Consider the following 19,060-nt stretch of genomic DNA (forward strand, 5'->3'; position numbering starts at 1 on the left):
GGGGCAGGAGTTTTTTAAGAGGATGGGAGGAGGAGGATTAAAAATGGGGGGGGGGGGCGGGAGGATGAAAAAGGGGGCGTGGCTACGAGCGGGTGTGGTCGGAGTGGGCGTGGTCAAAAGGGGTGTAATGGCTGCGCTCGATTAAAGGGCAAATGGGTCGCCGTACGGGTTTGGACGACGTTTGAGAGTTGTCGCGATATGGGCGTGGTCACGATACGGGCGGGGTCGCGGTGGAGGCGGAGTAACTGCGGTATCACTTTGTGAATGGGCGCGTGGGAACGCAAGGGCGTGGCCCAGTCTCTCGTGGGCGTGGCCAAGCGTCGCGCCGTCCAATCACTGCCATCCCCCTTCTATTCCCGCCCCTTGGCTTCGCTTTGCCGTTGGCTGTTTATAATGTCCGCCTCTTCCGGTCCGCTCCGTGCCGACTTCCGGCGTCTACGCGCCGCCATTGGCTGACGGCGCTGCGGCAAAATGGCGGCGGTGTTGGCGGTGCTGCTGTGCTTCTCCGCGGCGCTGCGCGGGGCCGCGGCGGGGGGGGCGGTGCCGCTCGTGGCCTGGTCCACCGAAAGGTGAGGGAAAACGGGGGGATATTGGGGAAAATCGGGGCAAATTGGGGCGTCTGGGGGGAAATTGGGGGAAAGTGAGGAGAAATCGGGGGGAGAATGGGGAGAAAATGGGGGAAAATGTTAAAATTCGGGGATCTGAGGTGAAAATGCGGGAGAGGAGGGAAGATGGGGGGAAAAGGGGGTGAAAATGGGGAAAGTGGGGGATCTGCAGGGGGAAAACTAGGAGAAAATAGGGGAAAATGGGTTAAATGGGGGAAAGTGAGGAGAAATTGGGGGGAAATGGGGAGAACATGGTGGAAAATGTTAAAATTTGGGGATCTGAGCTGAAAATGCAGGAGAGGAGGGAAGGTGGGGGGGGAAATAGGGTGAAAATGGGGAAAGTGGGGGATCTGCAGGGGGAACATAGGAGAAAATGGGGAAAATGAGGGGAAATTGGGTGAAAATGGGGAGAAAATGGTGGAAAAGGGGGGTCTGAGCTGAAAATGGGGGAGTGGAGGGAGGGTGAGGGGACAGTGGGGTTGAAAATGGGGAAATTTGGGGGTCTGCAGGGGGAAATCTGCGGAAAATAGGGGAAATTGTGGGGCCTGGGGGATAAATGGGGGAAAATGGGGAGAATTTGTGTTGAAAACGAGGGGGACGTCTGGAGGAAATAGGGAAAAGTGGAGTGAAAACGGGGGAAACTGGGGAGAAAAGGGGGAAAATTGGGGCGGGGAGAGGAGGTGAGGGGAAAATAGGGGGGGCAAATGGAGGAGAAACTGGGGGAAACGGGGCGTAAAACTGGGCAGACAACGGGAATTTTGGGGTGAAAAGATATAGAAATAGTTGATGAAAATTTTGGTGGTTTTTTTTTCTTTTTTTTTTGTTGTTTTGTCTCATCATTTTCTCCTATAGGGGCCTTTGGTCCGGCCCCAACGCCCCCCCCCTGCCGGCTGCCGGCCACCTGCTGGAGGACCACCAGCTGGGGGCGCTGTTGGAACCTGCGCTCACACGAGGGCCCAGAACCCTTCTGTTGGTGCTGCACGATGAGGTCAGGCCACGCCCCCCCGGGGAATAGGCCACGCCCCCTTTGGAATAGATAACACGACCATGGACTAGGCTACGCCCCCTTTGGAATAGATAACATGGCCATGGACTAGGCCACCCCCCTTGGAATAGGCTACGCCCCCTTTGGAATAGATAACACGGCCATGAAATAGGCCACGCCCTTCCAATAGGCCACGCCCCCCTGCAAATAGGCCACACCTCCTTTAGTATAGATAACATTCCATGAAATAGACCACGCCCCCCAATAGGCCACACCCCCTTTGGAATAGATACATCCATGAAAAAGGCCACGCCCCCTTGGAATAGGCCACGCCCCTTGGAATAGGCTACGCCCCCTTTGGAATAGATAACATGGCCATGGACTAGGCCACGCCCCCTTGGAATAGGCCACGCCCCCTTTGGAAATAGATAACACGTCCATGAAATAGGCCACGCCTTCCAATAGGCCACGCCCCCCTGCAAATAGGTCACGCCTCCTTTAGAATAGATAACATTCCATGAAATAGGCCACGCCCCCCAATAGGCCAGGCTGCCCAATAGGCCACGCCTCCAATAGGCCACGCCCCCTTTTGAATAGATAACACGTCCATGAAATAGGCCACGCTCCCTTGGAATAGGCCACGCCCCCATGGAATAGGTAATGCCCCCTTTTGAATAGATAACACGTCCATGAAATAGACCACGCCCTTCCAATAGGCCACCCCCCCAATAGGCCACGCCCCCCAATAGGCCACACCCCCTTTGGAATAAATAACATGTCCATGAAATAGGCCACGCTCCCAATAGGCCATGGCCCTTGGAATAGGCCACGCCCCATTTTGAATAGATATCACATCCATGAAGAAGTCCACGCCCCCCCAAACAGGCCACGCCCCCCACTAGGCCACACCCACTTGGAATAGGCCACGCCCCCATGGAATAGGTAACGCCCCCTTCAGAATAGATAACATGTCCTTGAAATAGAACACGCCCCCCAATAGGCCACACCCCCTTATGAATAGATAACACGTCCATGAAATAGACCACGCCCCAAATAGACCACGCCCCCTTGGAATAGGGCATGCCCCCTTTTGAATAGACAACACGTCCATGAAATAGACCATGACCCCCGAACAGGCCACGCCCCCAATAGGCCACGTCCCTTGGAATAGGCCACGCCCCCTTGGAATAGGTGACGCCCCCTTCCAAATAGACCACACACCCCTGAAATAGGCCACGCCCCCCAGAATAGGCCACGCCCCTTCTCCATATTCCCCGTCCCTTCTCCCATTGCTCCGCCCCCCTTTTTCCTCCATTGGTGGGTTGGAGGCCACGCCCCTCGTGCCGCGGCTTCTGATTGGTTCACGTGACCCGTTTGGCTCCGCCCCCAGCTGAGCGTGGAGGATTTCACGGCCTTTGGCGGCGTCCATGGCGACAGCGGGGACAGCGCCTTCCCTCGGCTGCAGGTGGGGGCGGGGCTTGTGGCTGGGCGGGGCCAATGGCGCACCGGGGGCGGGGCTTAGCGGGCCAGGATTTGCATTAGGGGTGGGGTTTGTGGCTGGGAGGGGCCAATTGCGAGCCGGGGGGCGGGGCTGAGCAGGGCTGGGATTTGCATTAGGGGCGGGGTTTGTGGCAGGGTTGGGCCAATGGCGAGATGGGGGTGGGGCTTACCAGTCGTGTGGTGGGACTTATGGGAGGGCACGGCCAATGGCGTGATGGGGGCGGGGCTTAGCAGGGCCTGGGTTTGCATTAGGGGCGGGGTTTGTGGATGGGTGCTGCCAATGGCGAGCCGGGGGCGGGGCTTAGCGGGCCAGGATTTGCATTAGGGGTGGGGTTTGTGGATGGGTGCTGCCAATGGCGAGGCGGGGGCGGGGCTTACCAGTCGTGCAGTGTGGCTTATGGGAGGGCACGGCCAATGGCGTGCCGGTGGGCGGGGCTTAGCAGGGCTGGGGGTTGCATTAGGGGCGGGGTTTGTGGCTGGGAGGGGCCAATGGTGACCTGGGGGGCGGGGCTGAGCAGGGCTGGGGCTTGCATTAGGGGCGGGGTTTGTGGGTGGGCACGGCCAATGGCGAGATGGGGGCGGGGCTTACCAGTGGTGGAGTGGGGCTTATGGGAGGGCACGGCCAATGGTGTGATGGGGGCGGGGCTTAGCGGGCCAGGATTTGCATTAGGGGTGGAGGTTGTAGATGGGTACGGCCAATGGCGAGCCGGGGGCGGGGATTAGCAGGGCTGGGGTTTGCATTAGGGGCGGGGTTTGTGGGTGGGCGCGGCCAATTGTGAGCCGGGGGCGGGGCTTAGCAGGCTGGGATTTGCATTAGGGGTTGGGCTTGTGGGTGAGCGGGGCCAATGGCGTGTCGGGGGCGGGGATTAGCTGGGTTGGGGTGGGGCTTATGGGAGGGCACAACCAATGGCGAGCCGGGGGTGGGGCTTAGCAAGGCTTGGATTTGCATTAGGGGCAGGGTTTGTGGCTGGGCAGGGCCAATGGCGTGATGGGGGCGGCGTTTAGCAGGGTTTGGATTTGCATTTGGGGCGGGGCTTGTGGGTGGGCACGGCCAATGGCGTGTCGGGGGCGGGGATTAGCTGGGTTGGGGTGGGGCTTATGGGTGGGCAGGTCCAATGGAATGCCAGGGGGGGGGCTTAGGAGAGTGGGGGCGGGGCGTGTGTGTGGGCAGGGCCAATGGCATCCTGGGGGCGGGTCTTAAAAGGGCCTGCTACCCACTTTTGGGGTTCTGGCCCCATACTTGGGGGTCTGTGCCCCCCACTTGTGGGTCTGCCCCACACTTCTGAGTCTCTGGCCCCATCTTTGGGGGTCTGTGTTCTTTAATTCTGGCTCTGCCCCACACTTCTGGGTCTCTGGACTCCCACTTGTGGGTCTGCCCCACACTTCTGGGTCTCTGGCCCCATCTTTGGGTGTCTCTAGCCCCCCACTTGTGGGTCTGCCCCACACTTATGGGTCTCTTCGGGGGTCTGTGCCCCACATTTCTGGGTCTGTGCCCCATGTTTAGGAATCTATGCCATTTAATTCTGGCCCTGCCCCACGCTTGTGGGTCTCCGGCCCCATCTTTGGGTGTCTGTGCCCTTTAATTCCGGCCCTGCCCCACACTTGTGGGTCTTTGGCCCCATATTTGGGTGTCTCTGGCCCCCCAGTTGTGGCTCTGCCCCCCACTTCTGTGTCTCTGGTCCTATATTTGGGGGTCTGTGCCCCACACTTGTGGGTCTCCGGCCCCATATTTGTGTGTCTGCGCCCTTTAATTCCGGCCCTGCCCCACACTTGTGGGTCCGCCCCACATTTCTGCTGTGTCCCCACAGGCGGCGCTGGCGGCTGCAGGTTCGGTGCTGCAGTTGATGGCGGTGCCGGGCGGTGCCGTGGGGCTGCCCCACACTTTGGGGGCGGAGCAGCTGCTGGACGCCGGCGCTGTGGGGCGGCTGAAGGCGACGAATGGCTCCGGGGGGGCTCTGCTGCTGCGGCTGCCCCGCATCGCCCACGGGTACGGCCCCATAGCTGCCCCATAGCTGCCCTATGGCTGCCCCATAGCTGCCCTATAGATACCCCATAGCCGCCCCATAGCTGCCCTATAGGTGCCCCATAGCCGCCCCATAGCTTCCCCATAGCTGCCCCATAGCCACCCCATAGCCACCCCATAGCCACCCCATAGCTACCCCATAGCCACCCCATAGCTGCCCCATGGCTGCCCCACGGCTGCCCCATAGCTGCCCCATAGCTGTCCTGTAGATACCTCATAGGTGCCCCATAGCTGCCCCATAGCTGCCCCATAGCTGCCCCATAGCTGCCCTATAGATACCCCATAGCCGCCCCATAGCTGCCCCATAGCCGCCCCATAGCTGCCCCATAGATATCCCATAGCCGCCCCATAGATATCCCATAGCTGGCCCATAGCTGCCCTATAGATACCCCATAGATACCCCATAGATACCCTATAGCTGCCCCATGGCTGCCCCATAGCCGCCCCATAGCCCCCCCATAGCCGCCCCATAGCTGCCCCATAGCTGCCCTATAGATACCCCATAGCTGCCCCACGGCTGCCCCCTGGCTGCCCCATAGCTGCTGCATAGTACCCCGTAGCCACCCCATAGCTGCCCTATAGATACCCCATAGCTGTTCCACGGCTGCCCCATAGCTGCCCTGTAGATACCTCATATGTGCCCCATAGCTGCCCTATAGATACCCCATAGCCGCCCCATAGCCGCCCCATAGCTGCCCCATAGATATCCCATAGCTAGCCCATAGCTACCCCATGGTGCCCCATGGCTGCCCTATAGATACCCCATAGATACCCCATAGATACCCTATAGCTGCCCCATGGCTGCCCCATAGCCGCCCCATAGCCGCCCCATAACCGCCCCATAGCTGCCCCATAGCACCCCATAGCCACCCCATAGCTGCCCCATAGCTGCCCCACGGCTGCCCCACGGCTGCCCCCATCTCTCCCCCAGGTCCCACCTCGTGTCCCCCCGGGAGGTGCTGGCCAGCAATGGTGAGTGGGGCACTTGGGGGGCACTTGGGGGGATGGGGGCACTTGTGGGAACTTGTGGGGGATGTGGGGCACTTGGGGGGACGGGGGCACTTCTGGGAATTGTGGGGGATGTGGGGCAATGGGGGGGGCACTTATGGGGTTGGGGGGCACTTATGGGGCAGTTGGGGGGATGTGGGGCACTGGGGGGGCACTTATGGGGCAGTTGGGGGGATGGGGAGCACTGGGGGGCCACTTATGGGGCTGGGGGGCACTTGGGTTGGGGGGCACTTATGGGGCACTTGTGGGGATGTGGGGCACTGGTGGGGCACTTATGGGGCTGGGGGGCACTTGGGATGTGGGGCACATAGGGGGCACTTATGGGGCATTTGAAGGGGTGGGGGGCATTTATGGGGCACTTGGGGGGATGGGGGGCATTTGGGGGGCACTTATGGGGCACTTGGGGGGATGTGGGGCACATAGGGGGCAGTTATGGGGCAGTTGGGGGGTGGTTGGGGGGCGCTGGGTGGCACTTGGGGGGCAGTGTTGGGTGAGCTGTGGGGCTGAGGCCGTGGCACCCCATAGATGAAGCCCTGGGGGAGGTGCTGAGCGCCCTGCAGGCGGAGGGGCTGCCCTACAGCGCCGTGCTCACCGCCCTGCGCCCCTCCCGCCGCGTGAGTCTGCCCCATAGCTGCCCCATAGCTGCCCCATAGCTGCCCCATAGCGACCCATAGCGACCCATAGCGACCCAGAGCTGCCCCATAGCTGCCCCAGAGCGACCCAGAGCGACCCATAGGTGCCCCATAGCTGCCCCATAGCGACCCATAGCGACCCATAGCGACCCATAGGTGCCCCATAGCTGCCCCGTAGCGACCCATAGCAACCCATAGCGGCCCATAGGTGCCCTATAAAGACCCAATAGCTGCCCCATAGTGACCCATAGTGACCCATAGTTGCCCCATAGCGACCCATAGCGACCCATAGTGACCCATAATAACCTATCGTTGCCCCGTAGCGGCCCAGAGCTGCCCCATAGCGACCTATAGCAACCCAGCTGCACCCTATAGCAACCTATGGCTGTTCTATAGGTACCTCATATCTGCCCTATAGTAACCTAGAGCTGCCCCACAGCTGCCCCATAGCAACTCATAGTTGCCCCATAGCTGCCCCCATAATCTGCCCCACCCCACAAACTGACCCCCCCACCCCATAACCCCCCCCCCCAAAACTGCCCCCCCCACCCCAAATCCCCCCCCCAACCCCACTGACCCCTTTGCCCCCCCACAGGTGCCCCCCAAATCCCCCCCCACCCGACAAACTGCCCCCCCACCCCATAACCCCCACCCAACTGCCCCCCCACCCCATAAACTGCCCCCCACCCCATAACCCCCCCCCAAACTGCCCCCCCTACCCCATAAACTGCCCCCCCCAACCCCACTGACCCCTTCCCCCCCCCACAAGTGCCCCCCAAATCCCCCCCCACCCCATAACCCCCACCAAACTGCCCCCCAAACCCCACTGACCCCTTCCCCCCCCTACCCCAAATCCCCCCTCCTCAAACTGCCCCCCCCCAACCCCACTGACCCCTTTCCCCCCCACACAGGTGCCCCCCAAGTCCCCCCCCACCCCATACCCCCCCCCCGAAATGGCCCCCCCACCCCAAAAACTGCCCCCCCCAACCCCACTGACCCCTTTCGCACCCCCATCCCATAACCCCCACCCCATAAACTGCCCCCCCACCCCATAACCCCCCCCCAAACTGCCCCCCCCACCCCATAAACTGCCCCCCCCCAACCCCACTGACCCCTTTCCTCCCCCACCCCATAACCCCCACCCCATAAACTGCTCCCCCACCCCATAACCCCCCCTCAAACCCCCCGCCACCCCAAATCCCCAGCCCCCAAACTGCCCCCCCCCAACCCCACTGACCCCTTTCCCCCCCCCCACAGCTGCCCCCCCCCCCCATAACCCCCCCCCAAACTGCCCCCCCCCAACCCCACTGCCCCCTTTCCCTCCCCCCCCATAACCCCCCCCCAAACTGCCCCCCCCCACCCCATAAACTGCCCCCCCAACCCCACTGACCCCTTCCCCCCCCCACCCCATAACCCCCCCCCATACTGCCCCCCCCACCCCATAAACTGCCCCCCCCAACCCCACTGACCCTTTTCCCCCCCCCCCCTACAGGTTCCCCCCAAATCCCCCCCCACCCCATAACCCCCCCCCAAACTGCCCCCCCCAAATCCCCCCCCCACCCCATAACCCCCCCCAAACTGCCCCCCCCAAATCCCCCCCCCACCCCATAACCCCCCCCCAAACTGCCCCCCCCACCCCCACTGACCCTTTTTCCCCCCCCCACAGGTTCCCCCCAAATCCCCCCCCCACACCCCATGGATGGACGACGCCGTCGGGGGGGGGGGCGGCCGCTCCCTCCTCCAAACCCCCCAAAAATCGGGGGGGGGGGGCAGCGGAGCTGAAGAGCCCCCCTCGGTGCCCCCCCCCCTTCGCTGGCCGCCCCCCCCCGCCCCCCCCAAAATGTTGCTGTGGGCCGAAAACCTCACCGTGGGGCTGGGGGGGACGCAGTGGGATTTGACCCCCCGCACTTTTGGGGTCGGAGCCGACGTGGATTTGGGGGGGTCCCAGTGGGACCCCGAAGAGGCACGGTGAGGGGGGGGGGCACTTATGGGGTTTTTGTGGGGTGCTGGGGGGGTTCTATGGGGTCCTATTGGGGTTTTGTGGGGTTCTATGGGGTTCTATGGGGCTGGGGGGGTTTATGGGGTTCTATTGGGGTTCTATGGGGTTCTATGGGGCTGGGGGGTTCTATGGGGTTCTATTGGGGTTCTGTGGGGTTCTATGGGGCTGGGTGAGGTTCTATGGGGGTCCTATGGGGTTTTTGTGGGGTTCTGTGGGGCTGGGGGGGTTCTATGGGATTTTGTGGGACTGGGGGAGGTTCTATTGGATTCTGTTGGGGGTCTATGGGGGATTTTATGGGGTTCTATGGGGTTCTATGGGGCTGGGGGGCTCCTATGGGGTCCTATTGGGGTTCTATGGGGTTCTATGGGGTCCTATTGGGGTTCTATTGGGGTTCTATGGGGCTGGGGGGGTTCTATGGGGTTCTATTGGGGTTCTATGGGGTTCTGTGGGGCTGGGGGGGTTCTATTGGGGTTCTGTCGGGTTCTATGGGGCTGGGGGAGGTTTTATGGGGGTCCTATGAGGTTCTATGGGGTTGGGGGAAGGTTCTATAGGATTCTATTGGGGTTCTATGGGGGATTGATGGGGTTTTATGGGGGCTGGGGGGGGCGCAGTGGGATTTGACCCCCCGCACTTTTGGGGTCGGAGCCGACGTGGATTTGGGGGGGTCCCAGTGGGACCCCGAAGAGGCACGGTGAGGGCGGGGGGCACTTATGGGGTTTTTGTGGGGTGCTGGGGGGGTTCTGTGGGGTCCTATTGGGGTTTTGTGGGGTTCTATGGGGTTCTATGGGGCTGGGGGGGTTTATGGGGTTCTATTGGGGTTCTATGGGGTTCTATGGGGCTGGGGGGTTCTATGGGGTTCTATTGGGGTTCTGTGGGGTTCTATGGGGCTGGGTGAGGTTCTATGGGGGTCCTATGGGGTTTTTGTGGGGTTCTGTGGGGCTGGGGGGGTTCTATGGGATTTTGTGGGACTGGGGGAGGTTCTATTGGATTCTGTTGGGGGTCTATGGGGGATTTTATGGGGTTCTATGGGGTTCTATGGGGCTGGGGGGGTTCTATGGGGTCCTATTGGGGTTCTGTGGGGTTCTATGGGGCTGGGTGAAGTTCTATGGGGGTCCTATGAGGTTCTATGGGGTTGGGGGAGGTTCTATAGGATTCTATTCGGGTTCTATGGGGGATTGATGGGGTTTTATGGGGGCTGTGGGGGCGCAGTGGGATTTGACCCCCCGCACTTTTGGGGTCGGAGCCGACGTGGATTTGGGGGGGTCCCAGTGGGACCCCGAAGAGGCACGGTGAGGGGGGGGGGTCACTTATGGGGTTTTTGTGGGGTGCTGGGGGGCTGGGGGGGTTCTGTGGGGTCCTATTGGGGTTTTGTGGGGTTCTATGGGACTGGGGGAGGTTCTGTAGGATTCTATTGGGGGTCTATGGGGGATTTTATGGGGTTCTATGGGGTTCTATGGGGCTGGGGAGGATCTATGGGGTCCTATTGGGGTTCTATGGGGTTTTGTGGGAGTGGGGGAGGTTCTATAGGATGGTATTGGGGGTCTTTGGGGGATTTTATGGGGTTCTATGGGGTTCTATGGGGCTGGGGGGGGTTTATGGGGTTCTATTGGGGTTTCTATGGGGTTCTATGGGGCTGGGGTGGTTCTATGGGGTTCTATTGGTGTTCTATGGGGTTTTGTGGGACTGGGGAAGGTTCTATAGGATTCTATTGGGGGTCTATGGGGGATTTTATAGGGTTCTATGGGGTTCTATGGGGTTCTATGGGGCGGGGGGTGTTCTATAGGGTTCTATTGGGATTCTATGGGGCTGGGGGGCTTCTATGGGGGTTCTATGGGGGATTTTATGGGGTTTCTATGGGGCTGGGGGGTTCTATGGGGTTCTATGGGGCTGGGGGGGTTTTATGGGGTTCTGTGGGGTTCTATGGGGTTTCTATGGGGCCGGGGGGGTTCTATGGGGTTCTATGGGGTTCTATGGGGTTCTATGGGGCTGGGGGGGTTTTATGGGGTTCTGTGGGGTTCTATGGGGTTTCTATGGGGCCGGGGGGTTCTATGGGGTTCTATGGGGCTGGGGGAGTTTTATGGGGTTCTGTGGGGTTCTATGGGGTTTCTATGGGGCCGGGGGGTTCTATGGGGTTCTATGGGGCTGGGGGGGTTTTATGGGGTTCTGTGGGGTTCTATGGGGTTTCTATGGGGCCGGGGGGGTTCTATGGGGTTCTATGGGGCTGGGGGGGTTTTATGGGGTTCTGTGGGGTTCTATGGGGTTTCTATGGGGCCGGGGGGGTTCTATGGGGTTCTATGGGGTTCTATGGGGCTGGGGGGGTTTTATGGGGTTCTGTGGGGTTTCTATGGGGCTGGGGGGGTTCTATGGGGTTCTATGGGGTTTCTATGGGGCGGGGGGCTTCTGAGTGCTCCATTAATCCCCCCCCCCCCCCCCAGATGGGTGCTGCGTTACAGCGACGTTGCCGGGGGGCCCCTCACCATCACGTGAGTCACCCCCCCCCAAATTATTCCACCCTCCCCTCATTTCCAACCCCCCCCCAAATTATTCCACCCCCCCCTCAATTCCAACCCCCCCCAATTCCAACCCCCCCCAATTCCAATCCCTCCCAATTCCTACCCCCCCTCATTTCCAACCCCCCCCCATTTCCAAGCCCCCCCCTCAATTCCAACCCGCCCCTCAATTCATTCCAATTTATGACCCCCCCCCCCCCAATTTCTGACCCCCCCCCCAATTACCCCCGTGCTAATTATCGCCCCCCCCCAATTATTCTTTGCCACCCCCCCAGGCTGTTGCTGAAGCAGCGCTGCTTCCCCATCACCCCCCCATTCCCCCCCACTCCCCCCCATAACCACCCAATTTCTGCCCCCCCCCAATTTCACCCCCCCCCCAATTAGCCCCCTGCTAATTACCACCCCCCCCAATTATTTCCTGCCCCCCCCAGGCTGGTGCTGAAGCAGCGCTGCTTCCTCATCACCCCCCCATTCCCCCCCCATTACCCCCCCATTCCCACCCAATTCCTGCCCCCCCCCCAAATTCTGACCGCCCCCCCCCCAATTACCCCCCTGCTAATTACGCCCCCCCCCAATCATTTCCTGCCCTCCCAGGCTGCTGCTGAAGCAGCGCTGCTTCCCCATCACCCCCCCATCACCCCCCCATTCCACCCCCATTCTCCCCCATTCCCCCCATTCCCACCCAATTCCTGCCCCCCCCCCCCAAATTCTGACCGCCCCCCCCAATTACCCCGCTGCTAATTACGCCCCCCCCCAATTACTCTTTGCCCCCCCAGGCTGCTGCTGAAGCAGCGCTGCTTCCCCCATCACCCCCCCATCACCCCCCCATCACCCCCCATTCCCACCCAATTCCTGCCCCCCCCCCCCCCAATTCCTGCCCCCCCAATTTCTTCCCCCCCCCCCAATTACCCCCCTGCTAATTACCGCCCCCCCCCCAATTACTCTTTGCCCCCCCAGGCTGGTGCTGAAGCAGCGCTGCTTCCCCATCACCCCCCCATTACCCCCCATTCCCCCCCATTACCACCCAATTTCTGCCCCCCCCCCAATTCCTGCCCCCCCCAATTTCAGCCCCCCCCCCAATTACCCCCCTGCTAATTACGCCCCCCCCAATTAATTCCTGCCCCCCCAGGCTGGTGTTGAAGCAGCGCTGGTTCCCCATTACCCCCCCATCACCCCCCCCATCAATCAGCCCCCCATTACCCCGCATTCCCACCCAATTCCTGCCGCCCCCAATTTCAGCCCCCCCCCCAATTACCCCCCCCGCTAATTACACCCCCCCAATTAATTCCTGCCCCCCCAGGCTGGTGCTGAAGCAGCGCTGGTTCCCGGTGTCGGCGCGCCGTTGGTTCTGGTTGGGGGAGGCGCTGATTTCGGGGGGGGGGACGCCGCCATTGACGCCCCCCCCCAATTTGAGCCGCTTTGTCGGGGGGGGGGGCGCCGGGGCCCCCCTGGGTTGGAGCTGGCGCTGCCAGGAGGTGGGGGGGCCTGGGGAATTTCTCACCCCCAGCGACCCCCCCGGACCGTGGAGGATCAGCATCAGGGGGCTGCAGGTAATTTGGTTAATTGGGGGGGGGGGGTGATTAATTGCGGGGTGGTTAATTAGGTGGGGGGGGGAAATAGGGGAGGGGGAGCAGGGGGAGATTTAAGGGAGGGGGAGAAATGGGGGGGGTTAATTGGGGGGTGGAGGATCAGCATCAGGGGGCTGCAGGTAATTTGGTTAATTGGGGGGGGATTATTAATGGGGGGTGGTTAATTAGGTGGGGGGGGGGAAATAGGGGAGGGGGATCGGGGGAGAGGAGATGGGGGGAGAAATAATGGAGGGGGGGGAATTGGGGGTGGGGGCTGAGCAGGAGGGGGCTGTGGGTAATTGGTTAATTGGGGGGGGGATTAATTAATGGGGGGGTGGTTAATTGATTGGGGGTGGTTAATTAGGTGTGGGGGGGAAATAGGGGAGGGGGAACAGGGGGAGATTTGGAGGGAGGGGGAGAAATGGGGGGGGTTAATTGGGGGGTGGGGGCTCAGCATCAGGGGGCTGCAGGTAATTTGGTTAATTGGGGGGGGATTATTAATGGGAGGTGGTTAATTAGGTGGGGGGGGCAAATAGGGGAGGGGGATTGGGGGGGAAATTGGAGGGAGGGGGAGAAATGGGGGGGGTTAATTGGGGGGTGGAGGATCAGCATCAGGGGGCTGCAGGTAATTTGGTTAATTGGGGGGGGATTATTAATGGGAGGTGGTTAATTAGGTGGGGGGGGCAAATAGGGGAGGGGGATCGGGGGGGAAATTGGAGGGAGGGGGAGAAATCGGGGGGGTTAATTGGGGGCTGTGGGTAATTATCCCCCCCTTATCTTCTCCCCCCTTGTCTCCCACCCCCCACCCTCCCCCCCCATTTTTCCCCCCTATTCCCCCCCCATTCCCCCCCTCCCCCCCATTGTCCCCCCCATTGTCCCCCCCATCCCCCCCCATTGTCCCCCCCCATTTTCCCCCCTATTTCTCCCCCCATCCCCCCCCATTGTCCCCCCCCATTTTCCCCCCTATTTCTCCCCCCATTGTCCCCTCCCCCCCATCCCCCCCACACCCCCCATCCCCCCCCATTTTCCCCCATTTCCCCCCCATTGCCCCCCCATTTTTCCCCCCTATTTCCCCCCCATTGCCCCCACATTCCCCCCTCCCCCCCCATGTCCCCCCCCATTTCCCCATCCCCCCCCATCCCCCCCCCTTTTTCCCCCCTATTTCCCCCCCATCCCCCCCCTTTTTTCCCCCCTATTTCCCCCCCCATAACCCCCCATTTCCCCATGTCCCCCCCCCATTTCCCCCCCCATTTCCCCATGCCACCCCAACCCCCCCCTTTTTTCCCCCCTATTTCCCCCCAATTCCCCCCTCCCCCCCTCCCCATAACCCCCCATTTCCCCATGCCCCCCCCCCATTTCCCCATGTCCCCCCCCCATGTCCCCCCCCCCCCGTAGGTGCAGCCGTTCAACGTCTCCTCGTTGCAGTTCGGGGGGGCCAACGACTGCTCGGGTTTTTTCTCGGGGGGGTCGGCGATGGGGCTCCTGCTGGGGGCGCTGCTGACGGCGGTGGCCGCCCAGGGGGGGGCGCTGCTGCTCCGCCTGCGCCCCATGGATCGATTCGACGACCCCCGCGGGCCCCCCCTGCACGTGGCGCCCGGGGAATGAGGGCTGCCGTGGGGCTGCCCCATAGCGGGACCCGGAGTGGGATCTGTGGGGCTGCCCCATAGCGGGACCCATGGCGGGATCTGTGGGGCTGCCCCATAGCGGGATCTGTGGGGCTGCCCCATAGCGGGACCCATGGCGGGATCTGTGGGGCTGCCCCATAGCGGGATCTGTGGGGCTGCCCCATAGCAGGACCCAGAGCAGGACCCATAACAGGATCTGTGGGGCTGCCCCATAGCGGGACCCGGAGCGGGATCTGTGGGGCTGCCCCATAGCGGGACCCATGGCGGGATCTGTGGGGCTGCCCCATAGCGGGATCCATAGTGGGACCAATAACAGGATCTGTGGGGCTGCCCCAGAGCGGGACCCATGGCGGGATCTGTGGGGCTGCCCCATAGCGGGATCTGTGGGGCTGCCCCATAGCAGGACCCAGAGCAGGACCCATAACAGGATCTGTGGGGCTGCCCCATAGCGGGACCCGGAGCGGGATCTGTGGGGCTGCCCCATAGCGGGACCCATGGCGGGATCTGTGGGGCTGCCCCATAGCGGGATCCATAGTGGGACCAATAACAGGATCTGTGGGGCTGCCCCAGAGCGGGACCCATGGCGGGATCTGTGGGGCTGCCCCATAGCGGGACCAGTAGCGGGATCTGTGGGGCTGCCCCATAGATCTGCCCCATAGCGGGACCTGGAGCGGGATCTGTGGGGCTGCCCCATAGTGAGATCCGGAGCGGGATCTGTGGGGCTGCCCCATAGCGGGATCCATAGTGGGACCCATAACAGGATCTGTGGGGCTGCCGCATAGCGGGACCCATGGCGGGATCTGTGGGGCTGCCCCATAGATCTGCCCCATAGCGGGACCTGGAACGGGATCTGTGGGGCTGCCCCATAGTGAGATCCAGAGCGGGATCAGTGGGGCTGCCCCATAGCGGGACCAGTAGCAGGATCTGTGGGGCTGCCCCATAGCGAGACCCATGGCGGGATCTGTGGGGCTGCCCCATAGATCTGCCCCATAGCGGGACCTGGAGCGGGATCTGTGGGGCTGCCCCATAGCGAGACCCAGAGCGGGATCTGTGGGGCTGCCCCATAGCGGGATCCATAGTGGGACCCATAACAGGATCTGTGGGGCTGCCCCATAGCAGGACCCATGGCAGGATCTATGGGGCTGCCCCATAGCAAGACCCAGAGCGGGATCTGTGGGGCTGCCACATAGTGGGATCCATAGTGGGACCCATGGTGGGATCTGTGGGGCTGCCCCATAGCGGGACCCGGAGTGGGATCTATGGGGCTGCCCCATAGCGGGACCCATGGCGGGATCTGTGGGGCTACCCCATAGTGGGATCCATAGTGGGACCCATAACAGGATCTATGGGGCTGCCCCATAGCTAGACCCATGGCGGGATCCGTGGGGCTGCCCCATAGCGGGATCCATAGTGGGACCAATAACAGGATCTGTGGGGCTGCCCCATAGCGGGACCCATGGTGGGATCTGTGGGGCTGCCCCATAGTGAGATCCGGAGCGGGATCTGTGGGGCTGCCCCATAGTGGGATCCATAGTGGGACCCATGGTGGGATCTGTGGGGCTGCCCCATAGCGGGACCCGGAGTGGGATCTGTGGGGCTGCCCCATAGCGGGACCCATGGCGGGATCTGTGGGGCTGCCCCATAGTGGGATCTGTGGGGCTGCCCCATAGCGGGACCCAGAGCGGGATCTGTGGGGCTGCCCCATAGCGGGACCCGGAGTAGGATCTGTGGGGCTGCCCCATAGCGGGACCCGGAGTAGGATCTGTGGGGCTGCCCCATAGCGGGACCCAGAGCGGGATCTGTGGGGCTGCCCCATAGCGGGACCCGGAGTGGGATCTGTGGGGCTGCCCCATAGCAGGACCCATGACGGGATCAGTGGGGCTGCCCCATAGTGGGATCCATAGTGGGACCCATAACAGGATCTATGGGGCTGCCCCATAGCTAGACCCATGGCGGGATCCGTGGGGCTGCCCCATAGCGGGATCCATAGTGGGACCCATGGCGGGATCTGTGGGGCTGCCCCATAGCGGGACCCGTAATGGGATCTGTGGGGCTGCCCCATATAAGTTCATATGGAGCCCTTATAGGAGTCCTATGGAGGCCCAGTGCTGCCCCAATAGAATCCTTATGGAATCCCTACGGAATCCCTATGGACACCCTATGGAATCCTATGGACACCCTATGGAATCCCTATGGACCCCTTATGGAATCCCTATAGGATCTCTATGGAATCCCTATAGGATCTCCATGGACACCTATGGAATCCCTATGGAAGCCCTATAGAATCCCTATGGACACCCTATGCAATCCCTATAGGATCTCTATGGAAGCCCTATGGAATCCCTATGGAATCCCTATGGAATCCCCTATGGAATCCCTATGGAAGCCCTATGGAATCCCTATAGGATCTCTATGGACACCTTATGGAATCCCTATGGAAGCCCTGTGGAATCCCCATGGCCATCCTACAGAATCCCTATGGACACCCTACGGAATCCTTATGGACACCCTAGGGAATCCCTATGGACACCTTATGGAATCCCTACAGAATCCCTACAGAATCCCTATGGACATCCTATGGAATCCCTATGGAAGCCCTACAGAATTGCTATGGAATCCCTATGGAATCCCTATAGAATCCTTACGGACACCTTATGGAATCCCTATGGAAGCCCTACAGAATCCCTATGGACACCCTATGGAATCCCTATAGGATCCCTATGGACTCCTTATGGAATCCCTATGGACACCTTATGGAATCCCTACAGAATCCCTACAGAATCCCTACAGAATTCCTATGGACATCCTATGGAATCCCTACGGAAGCCCTACAGAATTCCTACGGAAGCCCTACAGAATCCCTATAGAGTCCTTACGGACACCTTATGGAATCCCTATGGAATCCCTATGGAATGCCCTACAGAATTCCTATGGAAGCCCTATGGATCCCTATGGACACCCTATGGAATCCCTATGGAAGCCCTATGGAAGCCCTACAGAATCCCTATGGACACCTTATGGAAGCCCTATAGACACCATGTGGAATCCCTATGGAATCCTACAGAATCCCTATGGACCCCTTATGGACACCCTATGGAATCCCTATAGGATCCCTATGGAAGTCCCATGGATCCCTATGGAGCCCCTATGGAATCTGCCCCCCCCCCCCCCCCCAGAGCTGCCCCCCAGCTGCCCCACGGCGCCGCGCCCCCTATTTATTGTGTGCTGTGTTGTTGCTCAATAAAGCTGCCCCACTTCTGCCCCACGGCTGCCCCATAACCGCCCTATAGCTGCCCTATAGCTGCCCCATAACCGCCCTATAGCTGCCCTATAGCTGCCCCATAACCGCCCTATAGCTGCCCTATAGCTGCCCCATAACCGCCCTATAGCTGCCCTATAGCTGCCCCACAGCTGCCCTATAGCTGCCCCATAACCGCCCCACAGCTGCCCCATAGCCGCCCCACAGCTGCCCTATAGCTGCCCTATAGCTGCCCCATAGCCACCCTATAACTGCCATATAGCTGCCCCATAACCGCCCCACAGCTGCCCCACAGCTGCCCCATAGCTGCCCCATAGCCGCCCCATAACCGCCCTATAGCTGCCCTATAGCTGCCCCATAACCGCCCTATAGCTGCCCTATAGCTGCCCCACAGCTGCCCTATAGCTGCCCCATAACCGCCCCACAGCTGCCCCATAGCTGCCCCATAGCTGCCCCATAACCGCCTTATAGCTGCCCTATAGCTGCCCTATAGCTGCCCCATAACCGCCCTATAGCTGCCCCATAACTGCCCCACAGCTGCCCTATAGCTGCCCCATAGCCGCCCTATAACTGCCCTATAGCTGCCCCATAGCTGCCCCCCACCTGCCGGAAGTAGGCGGGGCCAAAAGATCAGCTCCTCCAATAGGAAAAGTCCACTGAGAGGGGCCGGGGTTACAGGTGGGCGGAGTCAAAATGACGTATCCTCTGATTGGGCAAACCCACAGGAAGGGGGCGGGAACAGAAAGGCTTCCTCCGATTGGATAAAGACACGAGGAGGGGGCGGGGCCAAGAGGCGTTTCTTCCAATTGGGTGAAGACACCGGAATTGGGCGGGGCCAAAGAGGCAGTTCCTCCCATTGGGTAAACCCACGCAGAGGAGGCGGGGTTACAGGTGGGCGGAGCCAAAAGGGCATTCCCTCCGATTGGCTAAAGCCACAGGAAGGGGGCGGGCTCAAAAAGGCAGTTCCTCCTATTAGATAAAGCCAGTGGGAGGGGGCGGGGCTACAAGTGGGCGGAGCCAAATTAGCCTTTCCTTCAATTGGCAAAAGCCACCGGAAGGGGGCGGGGCCGAAAGGGCAGTTCCTCCTATTAGAGAAAGCCACTGGGAAGGGGGCGGAGCTACAGGTGGGTGGAGCACAAAGGAACATTTCCTCCGATTGGCCAAAGCCCCGGAAGGGGGGCGGGGCCAAAATGGCTGTTCCTCCGATTGGATAAAGCCGATGGGAAGGGGCGGGGCTAGAGGTAACCCGAGCCCAAAGGCCTTTTTATCCGATTGGATAATCCCACCGGAAGGGGGCGGGGACGAAAAGACAGTTCCTCCGATTGGATAAAACCACCGGAATGGGG

At 61.2% G+C, this 19,060-nt stretch overlaps 1 protein-coding gene across 1 annotated transcript; it reads left to right on the forward strand.

The window, feature by feature from the left end:
- Positions 1-94: 94 nt before the first annotated feature.
- Positions 95-18,657, forward strand: LOC149914677 (V-type proton ATPase subunit S1-like). The gene is made up of 11 exons (XM_090126485.1): positions 95-569; positions 1,458-1,593; positions 2,981-3,055; positions 4,899-5,077; positions 6,045-6,085; positions 6,647-6,735; positions 8,420-8,722; positions 9,941-10,041; positions 11,188-11,235; positions 12,563-12,812; positions 14,226-18,657. Exons 1-11 carry the CDS (start codon positions 472-474, stop codon positions 14,433-14,435), a joined length of 1,530 nt encoding a protein of 509 aa, XP_089982611.1. The 5' UTR covers positions 95-471; the 3' UTR covers positions 14,436-18,657.
- Positions 18,658-19,060: the final 403 nt, after the last annotated feature.

This window comes from Phasianus colchicus, chromosome 29 (assembly GCF_987193195.1).
Source record: "Phasianus colchicus chromosome 29, bPhaCol1.hap1.1, whole genome shotgun sequence".
In the NCBI taxonomy this organism is placed as follows: domain Eukaryota; kingdom Metazoa; phylum Chordata; class Aves; order Galliformes; family Phasianidae; genus Phasianus; species Phasianus colchicus.